The sequence below is a fragment of the Carcharodon carcharias genome, chromosome 20 (genome assembly GCF_017639515.1).
Source record: "Carcharodon carcharias isolate sCarCar2 chromosome 20, sCarCar2.pri, whole genome shotgun sequence".
In the NCBI taxonomy this organism is placed as follows: Eukaryota; Metazoa; Chordata; class Chondrichthyes; order Lamniformes; family Lamnidae; genus Carcharodon; species Carcharodon carcharias.
The window spans coordinates 80,178,187-80,197,506 of record NC_054486.1 but is presented as its reverse complement, the minus strand read 5'-3'; the positions used below and the strand labels follow the sequence as shown (position 1 = coordinate 80,197,506).

The 19,320-nt window shown below is 42.0% G+C and overlaps 1 protein-coding gene across 1 annotated transcript in view; it reads right to left on the bottom strand.

Annotated features, from left to right (window-relative positions):
- Window positions 1-19,320, bottom strand: part of mdga2a (MAM domain containing glycosylphosphatidylinositol anchor 2a) — a 912,278-nt gene that overhangs the window by 131,688 nt on the left and 761,270 nt on the right. Inside the window, exon 12 of the mRNA XM_041214670.1 lies at window positions 8,380-8,560. Coding sequence (XP_041070604.1) covers window positions 8,380-8,560 — 181 coding nt within the window. The remainder of the gene's footprint in view (window positions 1-8,379; window positions 8,561-19,320) is intronic.

Below are 19,320 nucleotides of genomic sequence, written 5' to 3'. Positions count from 1 at the left end.
ATAACATCTTGTCTGCAAATGAAAGGAACAAAATATAAAAGAAGCTGTTCAGATAACCCTGGTGGCTGCAGATAAGGAAGGAACCTGATTGATCATGGAAGGAGAGCTACAGCCATGGGAATCGATCGTCAAAAGGAGAATGACAGCCAAGGAGGGAACTCAACTCATATGCAGAACAATATCTATCATGTGCCCAGAACTAGATATTTAAAGGGGACCTGACCCATCACCGGGAGAATGTTTAAGGAAGCCTGTGGGAAACCTGATTCATCATCGGTTGAATATTTAAGGAAGCCTGACGTATCATTGGAAGAATATTCAAGGGAGTCTGACCCATTGTTAGATGGATATTTACAATCAAAAGGGGATTGCCACTTATGTAAACATATTTGGGCATTGCATTGATAAAGAGAGCTCACATTCTATTTGAAATATATAAATGTGTGTGTGAGTGTGTGTGTGTGTGTGTGTGTGTGTGTGTGTGTGTAAAATAAGAAGGGTATCGTATTGCCAGGTAGACTACTGGGCATTGTATTGCCAGGTAAATATATAAGAGACTGTGATTGTGTAAGTTAGTGTGTGATTGTCTGTACGATTCTGTGCAAGTGAGTGCGTGTGTGTGTTTGCGTGTGACAGTTCACTTAAGCTGTGTGGTTTTTGCTAACCCTCCTTTTAACCTTTATTGCAGGTGCTACATAAGCTATGGTGGAATAGATTTTCTGCATTTTATGTCTAATATAATGAAGCTTAATATTTAATTTATATATTGGAGTTCACTTTCATTATTTCTCTAATTCTCACGTCTGAACCATAGGGCAACCTGTCAAAGGTTAGAAGGTGACATCCCACAATAATCAAATCACTAACCAGTCATAGATAAAGAAGACTGTCTTGTTTGTTTTCTGAGATACAAAACATCCATAGTTATCATTAAGTCATTGTTAAGTGCCCTTTAATTCATTTGCCCATTTAGCTCATCACTCATAATCCAACATTAAAACATAATAACATCAACAAACATAATCAATAGCTGACAGATGTTGATAGGAAACAGAAATGATGGAACAAACAGTGGCCTGTGGTAGGTAAAGGAAAATCAGCTTGTGTTCTCATTTACAATCAGGATTCAGTAACTGGAATAGAAATCCACATATGGATGGAGGTTTGAGGACCAGATCAGTGTGCTTCCCAGCTGAGCAACTTGTTGACATTCACAGTTAAGGTTCAGACATGAAAAATTATCTCTTTGGCAAGTTATCAGAGAGCAACAACATGTGTAAAACAATAGCCTAGCAAACAGTGAGCATCTTCAGGACAGGCAGTAGGGTAGAGCAAAGACAAAAACAAAAATTGAAGGGATCCCCAACCCCTTAAAATGTTCTACACTTAAAAGAGGAGTTGCTTACTATTGTACAAGTACCAGGCTTTTAATAGCAACATAGGCAGCATCAGAAGCATATCATCTGGTTGAAAACAGATGATTTGCTCAGATTTGATATGCACATTGAATTTTCTTCGATAAGGCTCCTATGAAGCACCTCGGGGCATTTCATTATGTTAAAAATGTCATATAAATGCAAATTGTTGCTGTTGCTGTACAATTCATGTACAGCTTGCACACAGATTATAAATTGGTGAAGTCAGCGTTTGAAGTCAGTGGGAGATGCCCACTGTGAGCCAAACAAGAAAAACTGTCCTTAAATCAAAATCAGTTCTTCCAGTAGAAATGATTGGTGACAATAATCTCTTTTGCTTTGGCAGTGATGATGGTAGAGAAAGTTCAGGCCAGAGTTTGGGCCTGATGGCAATAACGTGAGGGAACTTGACAGTTTCACAGAAATTCTTCTGCACGAATGCAGCTGCTCCCAAAGCCCTTTCCCAGTGGGCAGTCAGCTTCTTGTTACTCCTGTGCGCATTTTACTTTTGCATGTGTCTACTGCTGAGCTGCTGCGATAGACCCAGCCTGAACCTGAGAATAGTGACAAAGGGAGGTAGAGAGAAAGCAAGAGAAACAGATGGACTAAGAAACATAAATAATGGAAAGAGACACATTGAAAGACTGAGAGAGGTAGAAAGAGCCAGACAGGCACAGAGGAGAGGAAGAGATAGCATGCAGAAGTAGAGAAACAAAGATTTAAGTAGAGAGGCAGATAGACAGAGAACACACACACACACACTCATGCACTCATTGAAAAATTCTTGTACAGTGCTTGCTAGTCCAATTGGGTATCGGCTCCTGGCTTTCCGAATAGCTAAATAGAACTTGTGATTTACAAGTATGCTGTTACCATGCTAATGTTCCCCCAATGTTCGAGCCTGCCATCCCTAATACATTGTCATCCCAAGGGCTAATTTGTTAACTAATAGGTTGGTAGCTTCAGTCATTCATAAATACATCGGATTCAGGTGAATGAATGAGCAACAAAGATCCAGATGAATTATCAGCATTAATAACATGGATTTTCTCCAGTGGTAACAAAAAGTTAGTGTTGTAGTCTGTTATTGCCAAGAAACATTTTTTAATTCCAATTATTGTATGAATATGAGCACTTATATGACTTATCAAACACTTATAGAGTAGGCAATACTCTATCATCAGCTCAAATATTGGCAATTCTAATTAATTTTCCATTTTGCAAATAAACAAGAGCTCAGAGTGCTGCATGAATCGAAAGACAGATAACGCAGTTATCTAAATAAAATTTCTTGTGGTTTAATTATGTATAATTTTGCCACTAGCATCTCAGTTGTCACAAATGCAAATGTTAATATGTTAATTACTTAATTACTTTCTACTCAATGTAACACCAAGCTCTTCAGTTATACAAAACTGTGCCACCAATATAAATAATAAGTAAGTTTTACCCACAGACAGTGCAAGAAAACAGTGAGAAATCTGTTATACAAATAAACCACTTGATTATGGGAGATCAACATAATCAAAACCCAAAGTATGATTTTATCTCTTTCCTACTGCCACAGGAACAGAAATAGGCCATTCAGCCACTCGAGCCTGAATTGCCATTTGAAGAGATCTTGGTTGGTATGTGACCTAACTCCACATGCCCTTCTTTATCCCTTAATATCTTAGGATAACAAAATTTATCAATCTCAGATTTAAAATTAACAATTGATTTAACATCAATTGCTGCTTTCAGAAGAAAATTCCAAGCTTCTATCACCTTTTCTCTTTTCCTATTTTCACTCCTGAATTTATAATTTTTAGACTATGCTCCTCCCAGCCCCCCACCCCCCATAACCCCCACCCAGTCCTGGACTCTCCAACTAACATTGCCCCTTCTAAATTCCAGGAAATACAATCCTAATTTGTGTAACCTCTCTTAATTTAACCTTTGGAGTTCACGTATCAGTTTGATAAACTGTGCTGTAGTCCCTTGGCGATCAGTGTATCTTTTGTGAAGTGTGGAGCCCAGAACTGTTAACAACTGTTACTCCAGGTGTGATCAAGGCTTTTTCTGGCTGAATCATGACTTCTGCCATATTATATACTAGTCCTTTAGCTATGAAAGTCAGCCTTTCGAGTTATTTTCTGCAGTTATTCATGTCAATTTAAATGATCTACATGCCTGGACCCCTAAGTCTCATTCAACCTCCATTGTTTCTGACTTTTCACCATTTAGAAAGTACCCTGTTCTATCATTTTTTAATCCAAAGTGGAATACCTCACATGTACCTACACTGAAATCCATTTGCCATGTACAGTTTTGCCCATTCACATAACCTACTAATATCTCGTTATAATTTTAAGCTTCCATCTACTCTGCTTACAATGCCCCGCTATCTTTGTGTCATCAGTAAATCTGGATACATGGCTTTCTTTCTCAGCATCTAAGTGGTTAACAAATACAGTGAATAATTGAGTCCTAGCAAAAAACCGCTTTGAGAATCTCTTTTTAAAAAGTGCTTAGTATTCACAAATGGCTACTTTCTATAAAATATCAGTTTGAAATCAGGAAGCATGGAATAGAAATATTACACATTCCTCATGAATAAAAAGCCTTGAGAGAATTTGATAAACAAGTCCTTGGATTGGAGATTATATGAAAGATCTTCAAAAGGCCATGAGCCAGGCTCTTGGTTTGAGGGCTTCAACCTCACATGAATTGGTCTGACATACATAAACAAATTCTGTCATCCAAGAAGCCAGCCAACACATCACTGGCTAATTGGCTGCAAGAAGCTGTTAGTTCACCAATTCAACTAGCCTTCCAAATCTGGAGCCTGGAGCTTAAGATGAAACACACAGACAAGGCCTGAACATTGATCACATATGCCAAGAGGTTTGAAATAATTCTTCAGACGTAGGGAGTAATCGCTGCTTTGATGCAGCTACGGCTTAGTAGTAGAACTTTCACCTATGAGTCAAAAAGTTGTCGGTGCAAGGCCCATCCTAGAGTTTTGAGCACAGAATCTAGGTTGGCACTTCATTGCAGTGCTCAGGTAGTGTTGCACTGTCGGAGGAGCTGTCTTTCACAGGTATGTTAAATGAGGCCCTGTCTGCTCTCTCTGGTGGACATAAAAGATCCCATGGCACAATTTGTAAAAGAGCAGATGAGCCTTGACCAATATTAATGTTTCAACTAACATCATTGAAACACAGAACAGGCAAGCAGGGAAGTCAGCCAATTCGAAGGCGCGGGTTGGGGGAAGTAACACTCAGGCAAGGCTGGCTCCATCTTTAAAAGGCAGCTGGCAGCAGCAAGGGAGTCCTGACAACTGCTGAAATAGTGACATGGCAGAAGGCAGAGCAATGGTAGCATCCAGGTTCACTGATATCTACTTGGAGGTGCTCCTCCAGACAGCAACAGCATGGAGGGAAGTCCTGTTCCTTCACAATAGCAGGAGGAAACTAAAAACAGTAAATGCTGGAAAAACTCAGCAGGACTGGCAGCACCTATAGAGAGATAAACAGTTAGCGTTTCGAGTCTGCATGACTCTTAAGTCATATGGACTCGTAATGTTAACACTGTTTCTCTCTCCACAGATGCTGCTAGCCCTGCTAAGCTTTTCCAGCATTTTCTGTTTTCATTTCAGATTTCCAGCATCTGCAGTATTTTATTTTTATTATGGCAGGAGAAAATTGGCTGGCCAAACGAGATGAAGATATCAGAGGGGCTGAGCACTTGAGGGTTGTTCCATGTACTTGGCTGCAGAGCCCTAAGAGGCTCAATGACCTGATATGTTCTAGCAAGGTCAGTTCAGCACATAATATTCAGCTTACGGAGTTAAATGTGACTAAAGGTGAATATGAGATTGGAGAAATGGGTGCCCATCCAGTAAGTGACAATGCTCAAGCAGCAACATTGGCTGTCAGGTGCATGTTAGCCTCTCTGTGGAGGACCCTGGTCAAATAGAGTTAATTCCTACACTGCCAGTACTGAGTGGACATCCGAAGGAGGCTCCCATGTTGTGCCATGATGGACAGTTAGGCTGCTACCAGGCGCTTGTCTTTGATAGGTGAGTAACAATGGAAATTTGTGATTGCAGGAGAAGAGAGCTCACAATGCTTGAGAAAGATCAAGAACTGGAGGCTGCATGCCACACATGGTGATACTCACACCTAGAGAAGAAGAGGCATTGGAGCTGGGAGGCATGGAAGCAGCACAGGAATCACACGCTGATGGTGAGACCCAGATAGTGAGTGCTCTAAAGGGTGGACACCATAGACCATCTGACAAGCAAAAAACATACTGCTCTTGCATGTGCCAGCTGATTAATCAGAAGGACATGTTGGCCCTCAAGGCCTCAGGCAACCAGAGGATGACTGCTGTGACCATCAACCATGGAGCAGACAGGTTAGCAGCCTGCCTCCATCTCAGCTGACAATATAACTGCAAGTGGGTGAGAAAGTCCACCTAGCTGCACTTGGGTTTCATGGGATTAAATTATGTATTTAGATGTTATCTTGTTGTTTAATTGTAATGGCTTTTGATATGCCACACGACAAAGAGATTTCTTCAGTTATTTATACATGACTGGATCATTGACAGATGGATGGCTTTTGCAAAGCATGTGATGGGAAGGAGCACACTGGATGAGGTCAATGCATTTCCCATGCCATGGCTTCAATGATAACGTGTTCCATCCTGTGGAATGGCAAGGGCATTCAAGGAAAGGGCAGCAGGCTATGGAAGGTGGAAGATCTATTTCAATAATGGGTGTGTAAGGAAGGCTCATGAGAAAGTTGGCTGCATTTGTAGGTCACAAGCCTCCCTAAAATGCCTTGCCTGTGCTCCCTCGAAGTCTTCATCGTACTGTGTCTGGTCAACATCCTCTTCCATATCCTCATTCTAAAAGGAGACATCATGCTTCAGGTTGTCCTCATCGTTCAAAACTTCTCCCCTTTGCAGTGCCAGGTTTTGCAGTGCACAGCACACCACAATCATATGCAAGATCTTTGCTGGGACATATTGAAAGGCCCTACTGGATCAAGGCACGTGAACAACATCTCCAGAAGCCCTTTGTCTGCTCAATGGTCACTTGAGTTGTCCTGTAGCAGCTATTGTATTTCTCCTCTGCATCTGTGCTTCGATTCCCACAGCCATCAAGAGACACGTCTTCAGTGTTTGATCTTTGTCACCCTGTATCCATCATGGAAGGTGGTGGGAGGCCTGAAAAGGCCGAGCATCTATGATTGCTGGAGTATGAAGGCGTTGTCACAGCTTCCTGGGAATCTTGCACATACCTGGAGGATCAATTTGTGGTGGTCACAGACCAGTTGCACATTGATTGGGTAGAAGTCATTCCTATTGATGAAGGCTGCCATCTAGTCTATGGAAAGGAACCACATGCATGCATGTGGGGAATCCAGTGATGGCCCTGAATCCTATAGTACTTTCAACCTGACTGTCTGGATCAGTGTACAAGCATGTGTATCGGCTGGCCCTCGATTCAGTGATGAGTCTCAGACTGTTAGATCCCGCAAATACCAATGCTCCTGAGCTGTAGAAATTCAGCATCACAGTGACCTTCACTACCACAGCAATGGGCGCCTGCCACTTCCCATTGGGTTCTGATCCTCCTCCATCATGGTGCACAGCTCAGTGACAACGTTCCTGGAGAGGCACAGTCTTTGGCGACACTGCTGCTCCAACATTTTTAGGGAGCAGGTGATAAACCCTCCCTGGTGGATAACATCTTCTGTGCAAAAGAGGCTGGTTGTCTTGCCACTTTTTGCACTCCCTTATCCATGCCTTATGATCTTGGTCCCCCTCTGGGTGCTGCAGCTCTGCTTCCAGTGGTTGCAGCTCTCTCCCTCCTTGATGGTCCTCCTCACTGGAGGTCTCAAGGTTTACTAAATAAGGTGCATTGCAAATTGCTGCTCAGTTCCCAGGGCCTCCCAACCCCTTACTTTGTGCATACAAGTGCTGAGTGAGAGGGGGTACTCAATCAGAGTACCTTCACTGTGCCAGCCAGGTTGCATAGCCTCCAGGTTGGTACTGCTGCTGTATACTCAGTTTCACCCTCCATACCAAGCCAAGCTGCCTCTCCCATGGCTGCCAACTGCAGCAGAGACTGATCTTGCACTGAGCCTCCGCCTCCTTGTAGCTGGCCGGGTGAAATTCCATTGTTTTCATGCATCCCTCACAAAATGGAAAAATGTTGGTGAAATTGTAATTAATTGCATGTTAACAGGCTTAAAGACTTTCCGCCACCTTCAAATGTAGCCTCCTCCTGCCAGCCTGGTCAACTCTGGGAATAGCCCCCAACGGCATGAACACATCAGGCTTCTATCCCAATGCCATTTGTCATCATTTTCCTGTCCCTATCATCTTTCAGCCTGTCTCCAAAGCACTGGCAAAATCCTAGCCTACATTTCAGTATGTTCAGCACAGACGTGCCACTGGGAGAATACACAAAGAAGATTACAGCTCCTTAATTCACTTTTAAAATACATGATGTTTCAGTGTGGTATGCTTTCCACTTCATTTTGTGCTATGGTCCAGTGGTGTGCTTACAAATTAATAGCCAGGTGTCTTTTTGACAAGATTGTCAATTGTCATATACCAATGTGTGTCTTAAAATTAGTCAAGGTTCAAAGGACTGAACAAACTGAAGTGCAGTATTATCAATTAAACTGGATCAGGATCCTATTCTACTAAAGAACTATACTGAATCAAAGAGCTTTGCAACTCATAAGAATCAACGTATGAGAAGGATGCATCCAGGATTTATGGTCTATTTTATAAAGTTGTGTAACAGATAATACGCATAATGAAAGAATAAGTTCATAAATTATATCTTTTTTAAATGTTAAACAATCTGAGAAATTGCTGCATTTATCCCAAGCAATTCAATTTCCCACAGCTCTTTATAATAATTTTCCAAGGTTGAAATGTCTCTTAGTATAATTCTTACCATCAGTGTACTTAATGACTCGAATGGTGGAATCACCTTCTCCAAATCGTGTAATAGGTGTCAAACGAACTTCGTAGGCCTCAGGTTTCAAAAGTTCAGTCAGGTTGTGTGTGATTAACTCTCCTGCTTGGATCATAGTATTCATTGAAATTTCTTGTTCCCACCAACGCTGTTGGCCCGTCTGAAAATGAGGTGAATAGTGAGATTGGTCAGTGCCGGGAACCACTTCAACTGTTCTTTTTTATTATAATTACCGTTGCACTCAGAAAGTAAATATTCTGAGAATTGACAAGAAGAGACTGCTTAGATTTGAGTTTGACTACTTAATAAATCCTACATTCCACAATAATTCAGAACTAAGAAAAGACCTGAAGCTGAGCCAGATTTCTACCTGTGCTATTGACCTGTGTTGCAATATTAATGGTTTAACTTGGATGATTTTTAACTCTTGGGTTGAAAACCAGTGGAACATATGCCAATCACCTGAGAGGTGCTGTGAGAGACCCAGTCTGGAGAGGTGGAGTCACAAGAACCCACATTCAAAGGACCATGGAGGCTGAGATGTAGGGCTGAAGACAGTTGTGGAGGTAGTCCATGCCTTTGTTACTTCTAGACCTGACTATTCTAACATATTCCATGATCAGAATCCCACATTCCAGCAGCTGTAACCTTGAGGTCATTCAAAACTCTGCCTCTGTCCTAATTCGCACTAAATCTTGTTCACCTATTACTTCTGTGCTCACTGTTCCCAGTTACTCAACATCTCCAATTTAAAATTCTCATTGTTGTTTTCAAATCCCTCCAAGGGAACCCTCTGCACTCCTCCAATTCTGGCCTCTTGAGAATCCCCAGTTTTAATCATCCCACCACTGGTGGCTATGCCTTTAGTCGTTTGGGTCCCAAACTCTGGAATTCCCTCCCTGAACCACTCTGCTTCTCTACTTCACCTTCCTCCTTTAAAACACTGCTTAAAACCTACCTTTTTAACCATGCTTTTGGTCATTTCCCTTGATATCTCCATATGTGAATTGGTGTCAAATTTTGCTTTACCTTGCCTATGAAGCACCTTGGGATGGTCATTATGTTAAAGGTGCCATATAAATGCAAATTGTGCTAGGAGACAGGAAGCTGGTGGTAATCAACAAGGCAAGGGAGGATGCAAGCAGCAGCATTTTGGATGAACTGAAACTTATATAGGAAGAAACTCAGGAAAGTCATTCAGAAAGTTGAGTCTCAAGGTAACACAATAGATTTCAACAACATAAGGGGCAGACATGGGGTGGGGTCAGGGAAGGTTGCAGAACTGAAAGGATATTGTCTTTTTGACTGATGGGATATGGAGTGCAGGGTCAGCTCTGGGCCAAGTTGGACACTGAGACGGAACCTGCATGCTTTAAGCTGCATTAGCAGAGAAGGAAAGGAGGAAAGTCAGAAGTGGAGATGAAGGACTCTTGGCAAGCGCTGAATTGCATGGCTTTACACACTTGACATACATTGAATCACACGGAGAGAAGATTAACAATCAGGAATGTGATGGAATACTCTCCCTTTGCCTGGATCAGTGCAGTTCCAACCACTGTGAAGAAGCTCGACACATCCAGCTCAAAGCAGCCTGCTTGACTGGCACCCAATCCACCACCTTCAACATTCACTCCCTTCACCATCAGTAGACAGCGTGTGCAGCACCTACAAGACGCACTGTAGCAGTTCACCAAGGCTCTGCGTGAGCACTTTCAAACCTCTACCATCTAGACGAGCAGAATGCAACCACCACCAAATCACAACTATTCTGACTTGAACATGTTACTTCATCACTTCTGAGTCAAAATCCTCAAACTCCTAACAACGTTATGGGAGCATCTTCACCACAGAGACTGCAGGAGTTCAAGAAGGCAGTTCACCACCACCTTCTCAATTGCAACTAGGGGTGGACAACAAATGCTGCTCCTACATGCTACACTCACATCCGGAGGATGAATTTTAAAAATAACAATATTATGGTCAGTCTTATGACATGGCAGATGATGTATGCCAGGCAGGCCAAATCCACAAGGGAAACTTGGCTATGCTATCACAACGGTTTTGCAATTTGCATTTATAATGAGAAGATGTGTGCCTTACATTCAGAAGCAATGAGCCCACTAACAACTTTAGAGATTTTAACAATTAAATTAAAGATTTATTAACAAAAGAAAAGATTTCAAGTACATGTATAAGATGCATGTACATGCTAATTAATGCTATAACAAATCCCAAAATTCCTAATTAACCTGACTCTCAACTACACACCCACTTTAAGGCAACAGTCCAAAATAGTTTTTAAATTTAGATAGGCAATCCAGCAAGTTTACCACAGCACCCACTCGGCAGTGGTATTCCAAAGGTATTTCTCCAACTTTGATTACTGGGCACAGCAGACTTCTGCAAAAGTGGCTGGAGGCTTTTTCCCCCAAGGCTGTTGTACATGATCCTTTTAGATCATACATGGCGCCCCCAACATAGCCGTCCATCCTTCTTTATATATGGTTCTCTCTTTAATCTGCAAATTCCATAGTTCTATACGTCTTTGGAAATTTACCTCTCCCATAATATAAAAATCTTTCATGTTGCCAATGTGGTCAGTACCTTTGGAGAAAATAAACATACTGCTTGGCCTTGCTTGTCTTGTCAGTTGTACACATCCTATCATTCCTCTGAAATATAAACAACCCCTTTGCTTACCTAAAAATACAAATTTCCTTCATACCCTGCACACTGCCCTCATCCATGTTTACTCATTAGAATTTCAAATGCCTTTTACGCTTAACTTCCTTTGATAATTTCAACCTTGCAGTCTGTCTGAGTCCAATTCAATTAAATCACATAGACAGAACCAAGCTCACACTCATAAGCCTACTTTACAATAAACCACAATAATATTATGAAAAAATAAGTTAGATTTCTGACATCAGTGCCCCAGAAGATACGTCTTCCAGTTATATAAACATATTTAAAATGGTTGCAATTTGTATAGCAATAGTACATAGCACCAAGACCAAATCCTTACTAAGGATACAATATTGCAGTGTAGTTAGTTTCTTGACAAATTCCCAAACTATATTTGCTAGAGGTAAATTCAGATTTACACTGTTTCGATCAAGAATATAAGTACTAAAGTCATTTGGAATGGTAAAGCTGGAATTCCAGTCTTCAAACATACATTGCCTCATTGTTAGAAACAAGGGTCATAGGTTTAATTCGCTTGTCACAGCTATCTATGAGAAAGAAGTTACAGAGTTCAGTGCACAAACAATGAAAGCATAACAACTAAATACAAGCTGCATTTGCATTTGTATTTATGATGCTACCAGAGCATAACCATGAGCAGTGACACCAGGACTGTGTTGCAGAATGCACGCTTTGTAGCCATCTGAAAAAAGTGTCACAAAGTTCATGTACAAATGAAACATGGCTGTCGGATTTTAAATATTTGCTAACTCCGAAGTAGGATTGAGGGAATGTACTAACTTCGCCTTCCCAGTGATGACAGTAAAAGTAATCTGCTTATCTGAATTCAAAGAAACCTCAGGCCTTCACCTGGGACAAATGAAACGATTGGTTAAACTAAGTGAGAAAATAGATCTTGCATAATACCGCAAAGTTGCTGTCAATGCACTTTAGATTTAAAGCTCCCCCGCAGTCAGTAAAGCAACTCTCAGCTCGGCATTCAATAACTATTTATCGTTTCTTCAAATATTATAATTTCATGGCTATGTGCTTCCCTGTTAAGAGACATACCAGCTTGTGATTATGGTAAAACTTCATGCATAAGGAAAATTAAACTGCTCAGGGATTTTATTCTACCGTTGATTGTGGATCCAAATAATCCCACCTTGTTAATTAATTTGAATGATTTGACATCCTGAATCTGCATAACAGGTTAGAGTTCAGTTCATCTTTATTATTAAGATAAATGCAATCAATTAAATAATAACCATTAGGGTTGCATTTGCTATTTAACTTTGTCATAAGATGTATATTGCTATCAATAGTGATCAATCGCAGGATTGCAAACATACTATGCCTGTTTGTGGCACTGTAAACATTATGGGAGAATTTTCCACTCATCGGGTGGGCGCATGCCCAACCTGACTGAGCGTAAAATGATGTGCGATGGCGTTGGGCGAGCGCCCAACATCATCGCGCACTCGTGCGATATTTTGGTCGGCAGTGTGCCTGCCAACAATTAAAAGGCCTATTAAAGCCATTAAGAGGGTAAATCGAATTAAATTTTTCATTGCCCGTCCAACCTTGCGGTTGGCGGGCAGGCGAAAAGGCCAAGCGGCCTTTGCATTTTTTGGGAAACCTCATGCATGGGCTGAATGAGATTTCCAACAGCAAATAAAAAAAATTAAATTTAGTTAATAACATGTCCCATGTTAATAACATGACAGTGGCACACAAGGGGACGTGTTGTATGACATTTTAGAAATCTTTATTTTTAATGTTTTAAACGGTTCATCTCCCTGAGGCAGCTCCTGTGTCTCAGGGAAATTTTCAAGCAAGTACACGTGTGCATGTGCAAAGCTTGTGCTGTCTTGCCCTCCTCCCACTGCCCCCCGCCCCGGTCCCCACACAGGCAGCACTGAGCCAATCCACTCGCATTTCATGCTGGGCCGGTCTTAACTGGCCCGCCAGCATGAAATCGTGATCCGGCCCCGATCGCGGGCAGCTTCCCGACCACCCCTGCCAGCCCCCGCCGAGCCCGCGCAATGAGGGAAAGATCCTCCCCTACGGGTAGAATTTTCGGGTCGGCAGACCCGGGAGCAACTGAGGAACGGACCACCCATCGCGATGGGCTCCCGACTGCAATTTCACGCTGGCTGGCTAATTAACGCCCAACCAACGTGAAACAAGTGCTGAAAGGCACAGCGCTGCTGGGGTGGAGGCAGGAGGAGGGTGAGCGCTGAAATCTGAGCAGGTGCAGGGGAATGGGCGATGAAAGCTCCCTGAAGGCAGAGAGCTGAAGAATTTAAAACCAATCAATAAAGATTTGCAACTGCAGAAAAAAATGTTCACACATCAGGTTCACTCACATGAAAATATAGATGATGAAAAATCAGTCCCATTTTTTTTAATTAATAGCGGAAACCTCATCCCGCCCTTGGATGAGGTTTCGTCAAAAAGCTAAGTCTGCCTGGAGAACTTGCCCACCTGCCAACTGTAAAGTTGGATGGGCAGTGAAAAATTGCTGTCAACTGCTACATTAATGACTTTAACAGGCCTCCTAATTGTCGATGTGCGTGCTGCCGACTCTCGCGTGCGCTCGCCGACTGAAATATGGCATGATGCGTGATGATGTCGGGACACTTGCCCATCGTCATTGCGTGCTATTTCACATTCAGGCCCGTGCCCGCATGCTGAGTGGAAAATTCTCCCCATGTTACGTTACTAATTATGATGCAGCAGCACCTAGCTTTACATGATAATATCAAAAAGCTGCCTTAGTTGGCCCCCACCCTTCCCTCGTTATTGATTTAAACATGAATTACAGTCAAGCACCAAAACCCAAAAATCAATGTGAATTATTATAAGAGTAAGCATAAAATAACAACCCTTGGTACCAACTCTCAATAAGCAAAAATCAATGTGTCCAGCCTCCACTGAGCCGAAATTCCATCTGAACACCCTGCATCCTCTAGCAGACTGAAATCTAGTTTTGTACCTCTCCCTCAACCCAGCAATGAATAGAAGTACAGCCATTGATCTCCATCAGCCAAGCAGAAAGAAGCACAACATTCTTCCCCATTCCCAAGGAAGGAGAAAGCTGTTCCGAACCCCCACCACCGCTGAACCAAAACCTCCCTCCCAGCACAAGAAGTATGACAAACCCCATTGTAACTTCCAAAGCTGAGCAGCAAAATTCTGACTTCTCTCCTCCCCTGCTCCATTGATTGCCTCACATGTTGTCCCCTTTCATGAACAAAGTTATACTATATACAACAAACCAATCTCATAAGTGCATTGTATTGCAGGACACCACCAGACCTGTCCTCAACCATGTCTGTGCTGTGTCCCGTACATCGACACTGACTGCCCTACTTCCTGCATTTCCGTCCTTATTCCTCAGTTTCCTTCACTTTGTCCTCTTCTTCCACCCACCAATCTCTACTTTGAATATCCTCCAACTCCAGAATGATGTGACCACTGAACACTTCATCATCTCCCCTCCCTTTTCAGCAGTTGGAAGGGAACGATTCCTCTGTGACACACTGCTTCACTCTTCCATCACTCCAACACCTTTCTCATGGCACCTTCTCATGCAAGCACAAGAGCTGCTACTTCACCTCTTCCCTTGTCACTGGCCAGGGGCCCAAACACCCCTTCCAGGTGAAATAGTGATTTACTGTTTGTTCTTTTAACTTAGAATACTGTACTCATTGCTCATGATGCAATCTGCTCTACATTCAGGAGGCCAAATGCATACTGGCTGATTGCTTTGTAGAACACCTCCATTCAGTCCACAAGACTGACTCTGAACTTCAATTCACCTGTCATTTTAATCCTTTGCCCTTCTTAGGCCAGCCTCTTTGTTCTGCGCTGGGGTAAAAAATAGAAGGAATGGAGCTTGTCTCAAGATGAAAACATCATGATACATGCTACCAGGATCGTGGTCATGGACCTCAGGATCCATTGCTGCTGCTCACAAACCAGTTGCAGGTTAATGGAGGGGAAACCCTTCCAATTTGCAGTGGTGGTGATGTCATGTGATAGGAACTTCAGCCACATGGTTGCAGGCAATGGTGCTTTGGGCCTTCAGGAATCCTGAAATCTGTGAACTTCAGGCGCCTATCCTGCTCGGTCTACGGGGGAAGTGGCAAAAAGCAAACACTCCTCCTGTCACCCTATTAACACAAGCCAGAGGCAAAGAAGTTGAATGTTGCAGTGAATTTGGCTGCAAAAGGAATGCTGCACTATCAATGGCAGCTGGTTGCAGGTCATATAGCGGAAAGCGAAAAAACTCTGACAATCTCCTTGCAAATGTGCCACACAAGACAACGAATAGGAACAGGATAAGACCATATGGCCTATCAAGCCTACTCTGCCATTCAGCACCAACATGTCTGATCTTGGTCTTCAATTCCACTTTTCCACCCACTCCCCATATCCCTTAATTCCCTGAGAGACTAAAAATTTGTCTATCCCAGGCTTAAATATATTCAATAATGGAGCATCCACAACACTCCAGGGTAGGTAGTTCCAAAGATTCACAATCCTTGGAGTGAAGCAATTTCTCCCCATCTTAGTCCCAAATAATCATGGACTGCAGGAGCTCACCACCATCTTCTCAAGGGCAACTAGGGATGGGCAATAAATGCTGGCCTAGCCAGCAATGCCCACATCCCAGGAATGAATAAAAAAAAATCAGCCCCTTATCCTACCCACTCAACCACCTGACTCACCTTATCCACTTACCTCACCCACCTTACCACCCTGCCCACCAAAGACTGGACTTCTACACCTACTGTACGGCAGTTTGTGCCATTAAAAGGGGTGTGGCATGACTTCCCACAACGCCACTCCATTCTAACGGAGCTCCCTGATGAATGCTGCGCATTTCTGGGAAAATCGGGCTCAGAAGATCCATGAAGAAATGTGGAGCACCATCGGGTCAGGGGAATTTACAAGCACAGTGGCAATCCGGCAGTCATTGTGCTGCTAGGAGGTCCGGGCCATGTATTTTTATTTACGTAAGGTATCTAAATTAATGGCAAACTGGATAACATTCCTACCCATTATAAAATAGCATACCCTTTTGCGTTAGCATTGTAAAAAAAAATCTACTTCTTCCTAAAGAAGTATAAATTTCTCTACCCTGCTTAATACTCATATTAACGTGTATTATTCTCTCTAAATACAGATGCCAAACTGAGCTTTACAGCCTGTAACCTCGTCTGGCTTCGCTCCCTTTCCAGATTGAAGCAAAATTTTGAAAACACACAGCTTTTAATTTGTTGGCTATAAATCTGAAAGTGACTACAGACATCCCCCCGAGGTAAAACAAGCTTGCCACAGAAGTACAATCCAATCTGCTTTGAAATGATACAGGAACAAAAGGGAGACTTCATCTCTTAATAACTTCAAGTTAACTGTTACGTAGAGATAAGGTTGTCAATCCTTCAGGTTTTCCCTGTAAATCTTCCGGAATTAACGAATAATCTCAAGGACGTTATTGTGGGCAAACTGGGAGTATCTTCAGAGAAACATAACAAAGATTGTAGTTTAAAAAAAATTCTTTGAGCACTTTTGTTGAGTCATTCTAAAAATAGCAGACATGGGAAAAATGGCTGTGTGGCTGAGGTCCAAGAATCAACCAACTGGGTAGTGAAATCCACTTGCTTTTCCAATCAGCGTGGGGAGGCAGTGCACTTAGAGGATGGGCATATGAACTAGTGGTGAGAGCATGGGTGGGACAGGAGTGGGGAAGAAGCCATGTGATAAAACCTCCAGGACTATGTTGCACCAGAGATGGTGACCCTAATCAGGGGTCATCCATTCGTTAGTACATTTGTCTACCTAAATGCCATGGCAGCCTGATAGTTTGAAACTTTTAGTCAACAGAGTTAACTGAATAGAATGGTACTTTAAGCATCAAAAAGTGCTTCTGAAGAACAGTGCGCCTGAAGTGAGCCCTTTGGCACGCTGAAGCATGAATAGGACTTTGCAAGCAATGCAGCTGCAATCTGACAATGAGGCGCTTGCTGCATCAAAGAGCCAGGATTGGCAGAGGTCCTCAAGAAATTCGGCCTCCTGCATTTGGTGGTGTCTGTCATGTTTGAGATGTCGCACTTCAAAGTATAAAAGAAGTTCACATGAGAGAAAGAAAGCCAGTTATTTCATGTATTTTCCCCCTTTCCCTCAATAGTCTTCCCTTTCCCCAGAGGTAAAAGGTGGGAATTTACAAGCAACTGAGCTACTGAAATGTCTTTCAACAAGCAGCTTCTAATTGACTTCATGAGATGTCTATTTGAAAGTACTTCTCCACAAAGAGTATCTGGGTAGTCACTTTAAAAGGAGAGGCTGGTATGAAACCTTCCTGCACCTCTGCAAAAGACACTTCACATTCAAACAATAGCAGATATGTGAGCAGGGAACAAATGCATTTGCTCCTTTAATTGTCTCTCCACTGACACTAACAGTCCTTGGAAACACATTGGTCTTCCACATTCACTGCCCCATATGGCTCAGCTGATATCAGGGATTAACTGCAAAAAGAAATGGAGAATAAGCCCTTGCATTTCTATTCACACAAATTCCAATGTCACATCAAGCCTGTCTTTTTTAAAATGTTAATGATGTGCAAACCTAACAATGCCTTTAGAATCCTGTGGCATTTGCATTTCAAACCTTCTCAAATATTTAGGTTATTGGAAATCATTTTGACTTTTCCAACACCATCATTCGACTTTGTGCATTTCCATTTCTATATAATCTGCACAAAACTTCAAAAGCGCTTTTGATGCCTAGCTCAGCACATGCAAACCTCAGACATATTCACTGCTTATTTCTGAAATCATATTTAATGAGCATTTTTTTAAATCTTTACATACCTATTCCTCAACAGTTTCTTCTATGTGCATGCACATATTTACTAAATAAGGATAGAAAATAGATGACTGATTACAAGAGGTTTGGATGATGCCATAAATTATCAGAACAAATTAGATTACTCGTTGAGTGCTGGTGAAACTCAAGGTATGAAACACTGCCTTACATTCATGGTCATTCTTTGCATCATCAAACTTAATTAACTGTTAAGCATTTTGGGCTGTCCTAAGATATTGAAAAGTGCTATTTAAATACAAGTCTTTGTTATGCTTCATTGTTGAGACCTTAAAGCTGCAGTGCTCTATTCATGGTGATGGGCACTGAAATCACTCCTGAATCTAAATAGATCTAAATTGAGGAAAATATTAATAAACTCACAGTAAACTTAGGGCCAGATTTTCATAAAATCGAGAAGGTCACATGGACCTTAAAATTGATGGGTAGGACCCGGATGTGTAAGTCCAATCCCCATTTCCAACAGATCCAATTTTTGCTGGTAGTGGTGATTCACGCAGGTGGGAAACTCAAATTCTACAGGGCCACTTGAACCTAGTGCTGAGATCAAACAGACCCCATTTTGGCTGTTGCAAGCACCCCAACCCGCAGCGTGGGAGTCACGAATTGATGGAATGTAATGTAAATATTCTTAAAGGGTAGATAAGGCCTGATTAAATGTCATTGTCTGAAGTTTATTAAATCCTCCACTCTTTAAATATGAAAAATCCACTGCTGGGCTGCATTTATTGATAGGCCATCTAGCGTAAGTTAGAAAAAAAAAGTGCTGTCTGTTTGTGCAGTTCCAATAGTGGTCTTTGTTGACATTTCCCAAGGGCTATTATTATGCTATTATCAATGCTTGGCTGAGTTTCAAAAGTTAGAATTGCCTCAGCAGGGTTTCTGAGTTCACATTTTGACAGTTTAAAGAGGCTATTTTGGTTTGGCTATTTTGGGAAATGGGGTCCGAATAGAAGAGTATTTTGTGCAGTTCTGGTCACTATCTTATAAAAAGAAATAGTGGCACTGGAGAGGATGCAGTGAAAGTTAACAAGAATTATGCCAAAATTGTGTGGTTACACAGATCAGGAAATGATGAACAGAGCGGGTCGCTCTTCTCTTGAAGAACGCTGAGGGGTGACTAGAGGTCTTAAAAATTATGAAAGGTTTTGGTTGAATGGATACAAAGGGAATGTTTCCTCTTGTTGGAAACGGTACAACTAGAGTCACCAATATAAGGTAGTCACCAAAAAATCCAATAGGGAATTCAGAAGAAACTTCTTTACCCAAGGAACGGTGAGAATGCGGAACTCGCTACCACAGAAGCGGTTGAAGAATAGATGAAGTTAGGGGGAAGTT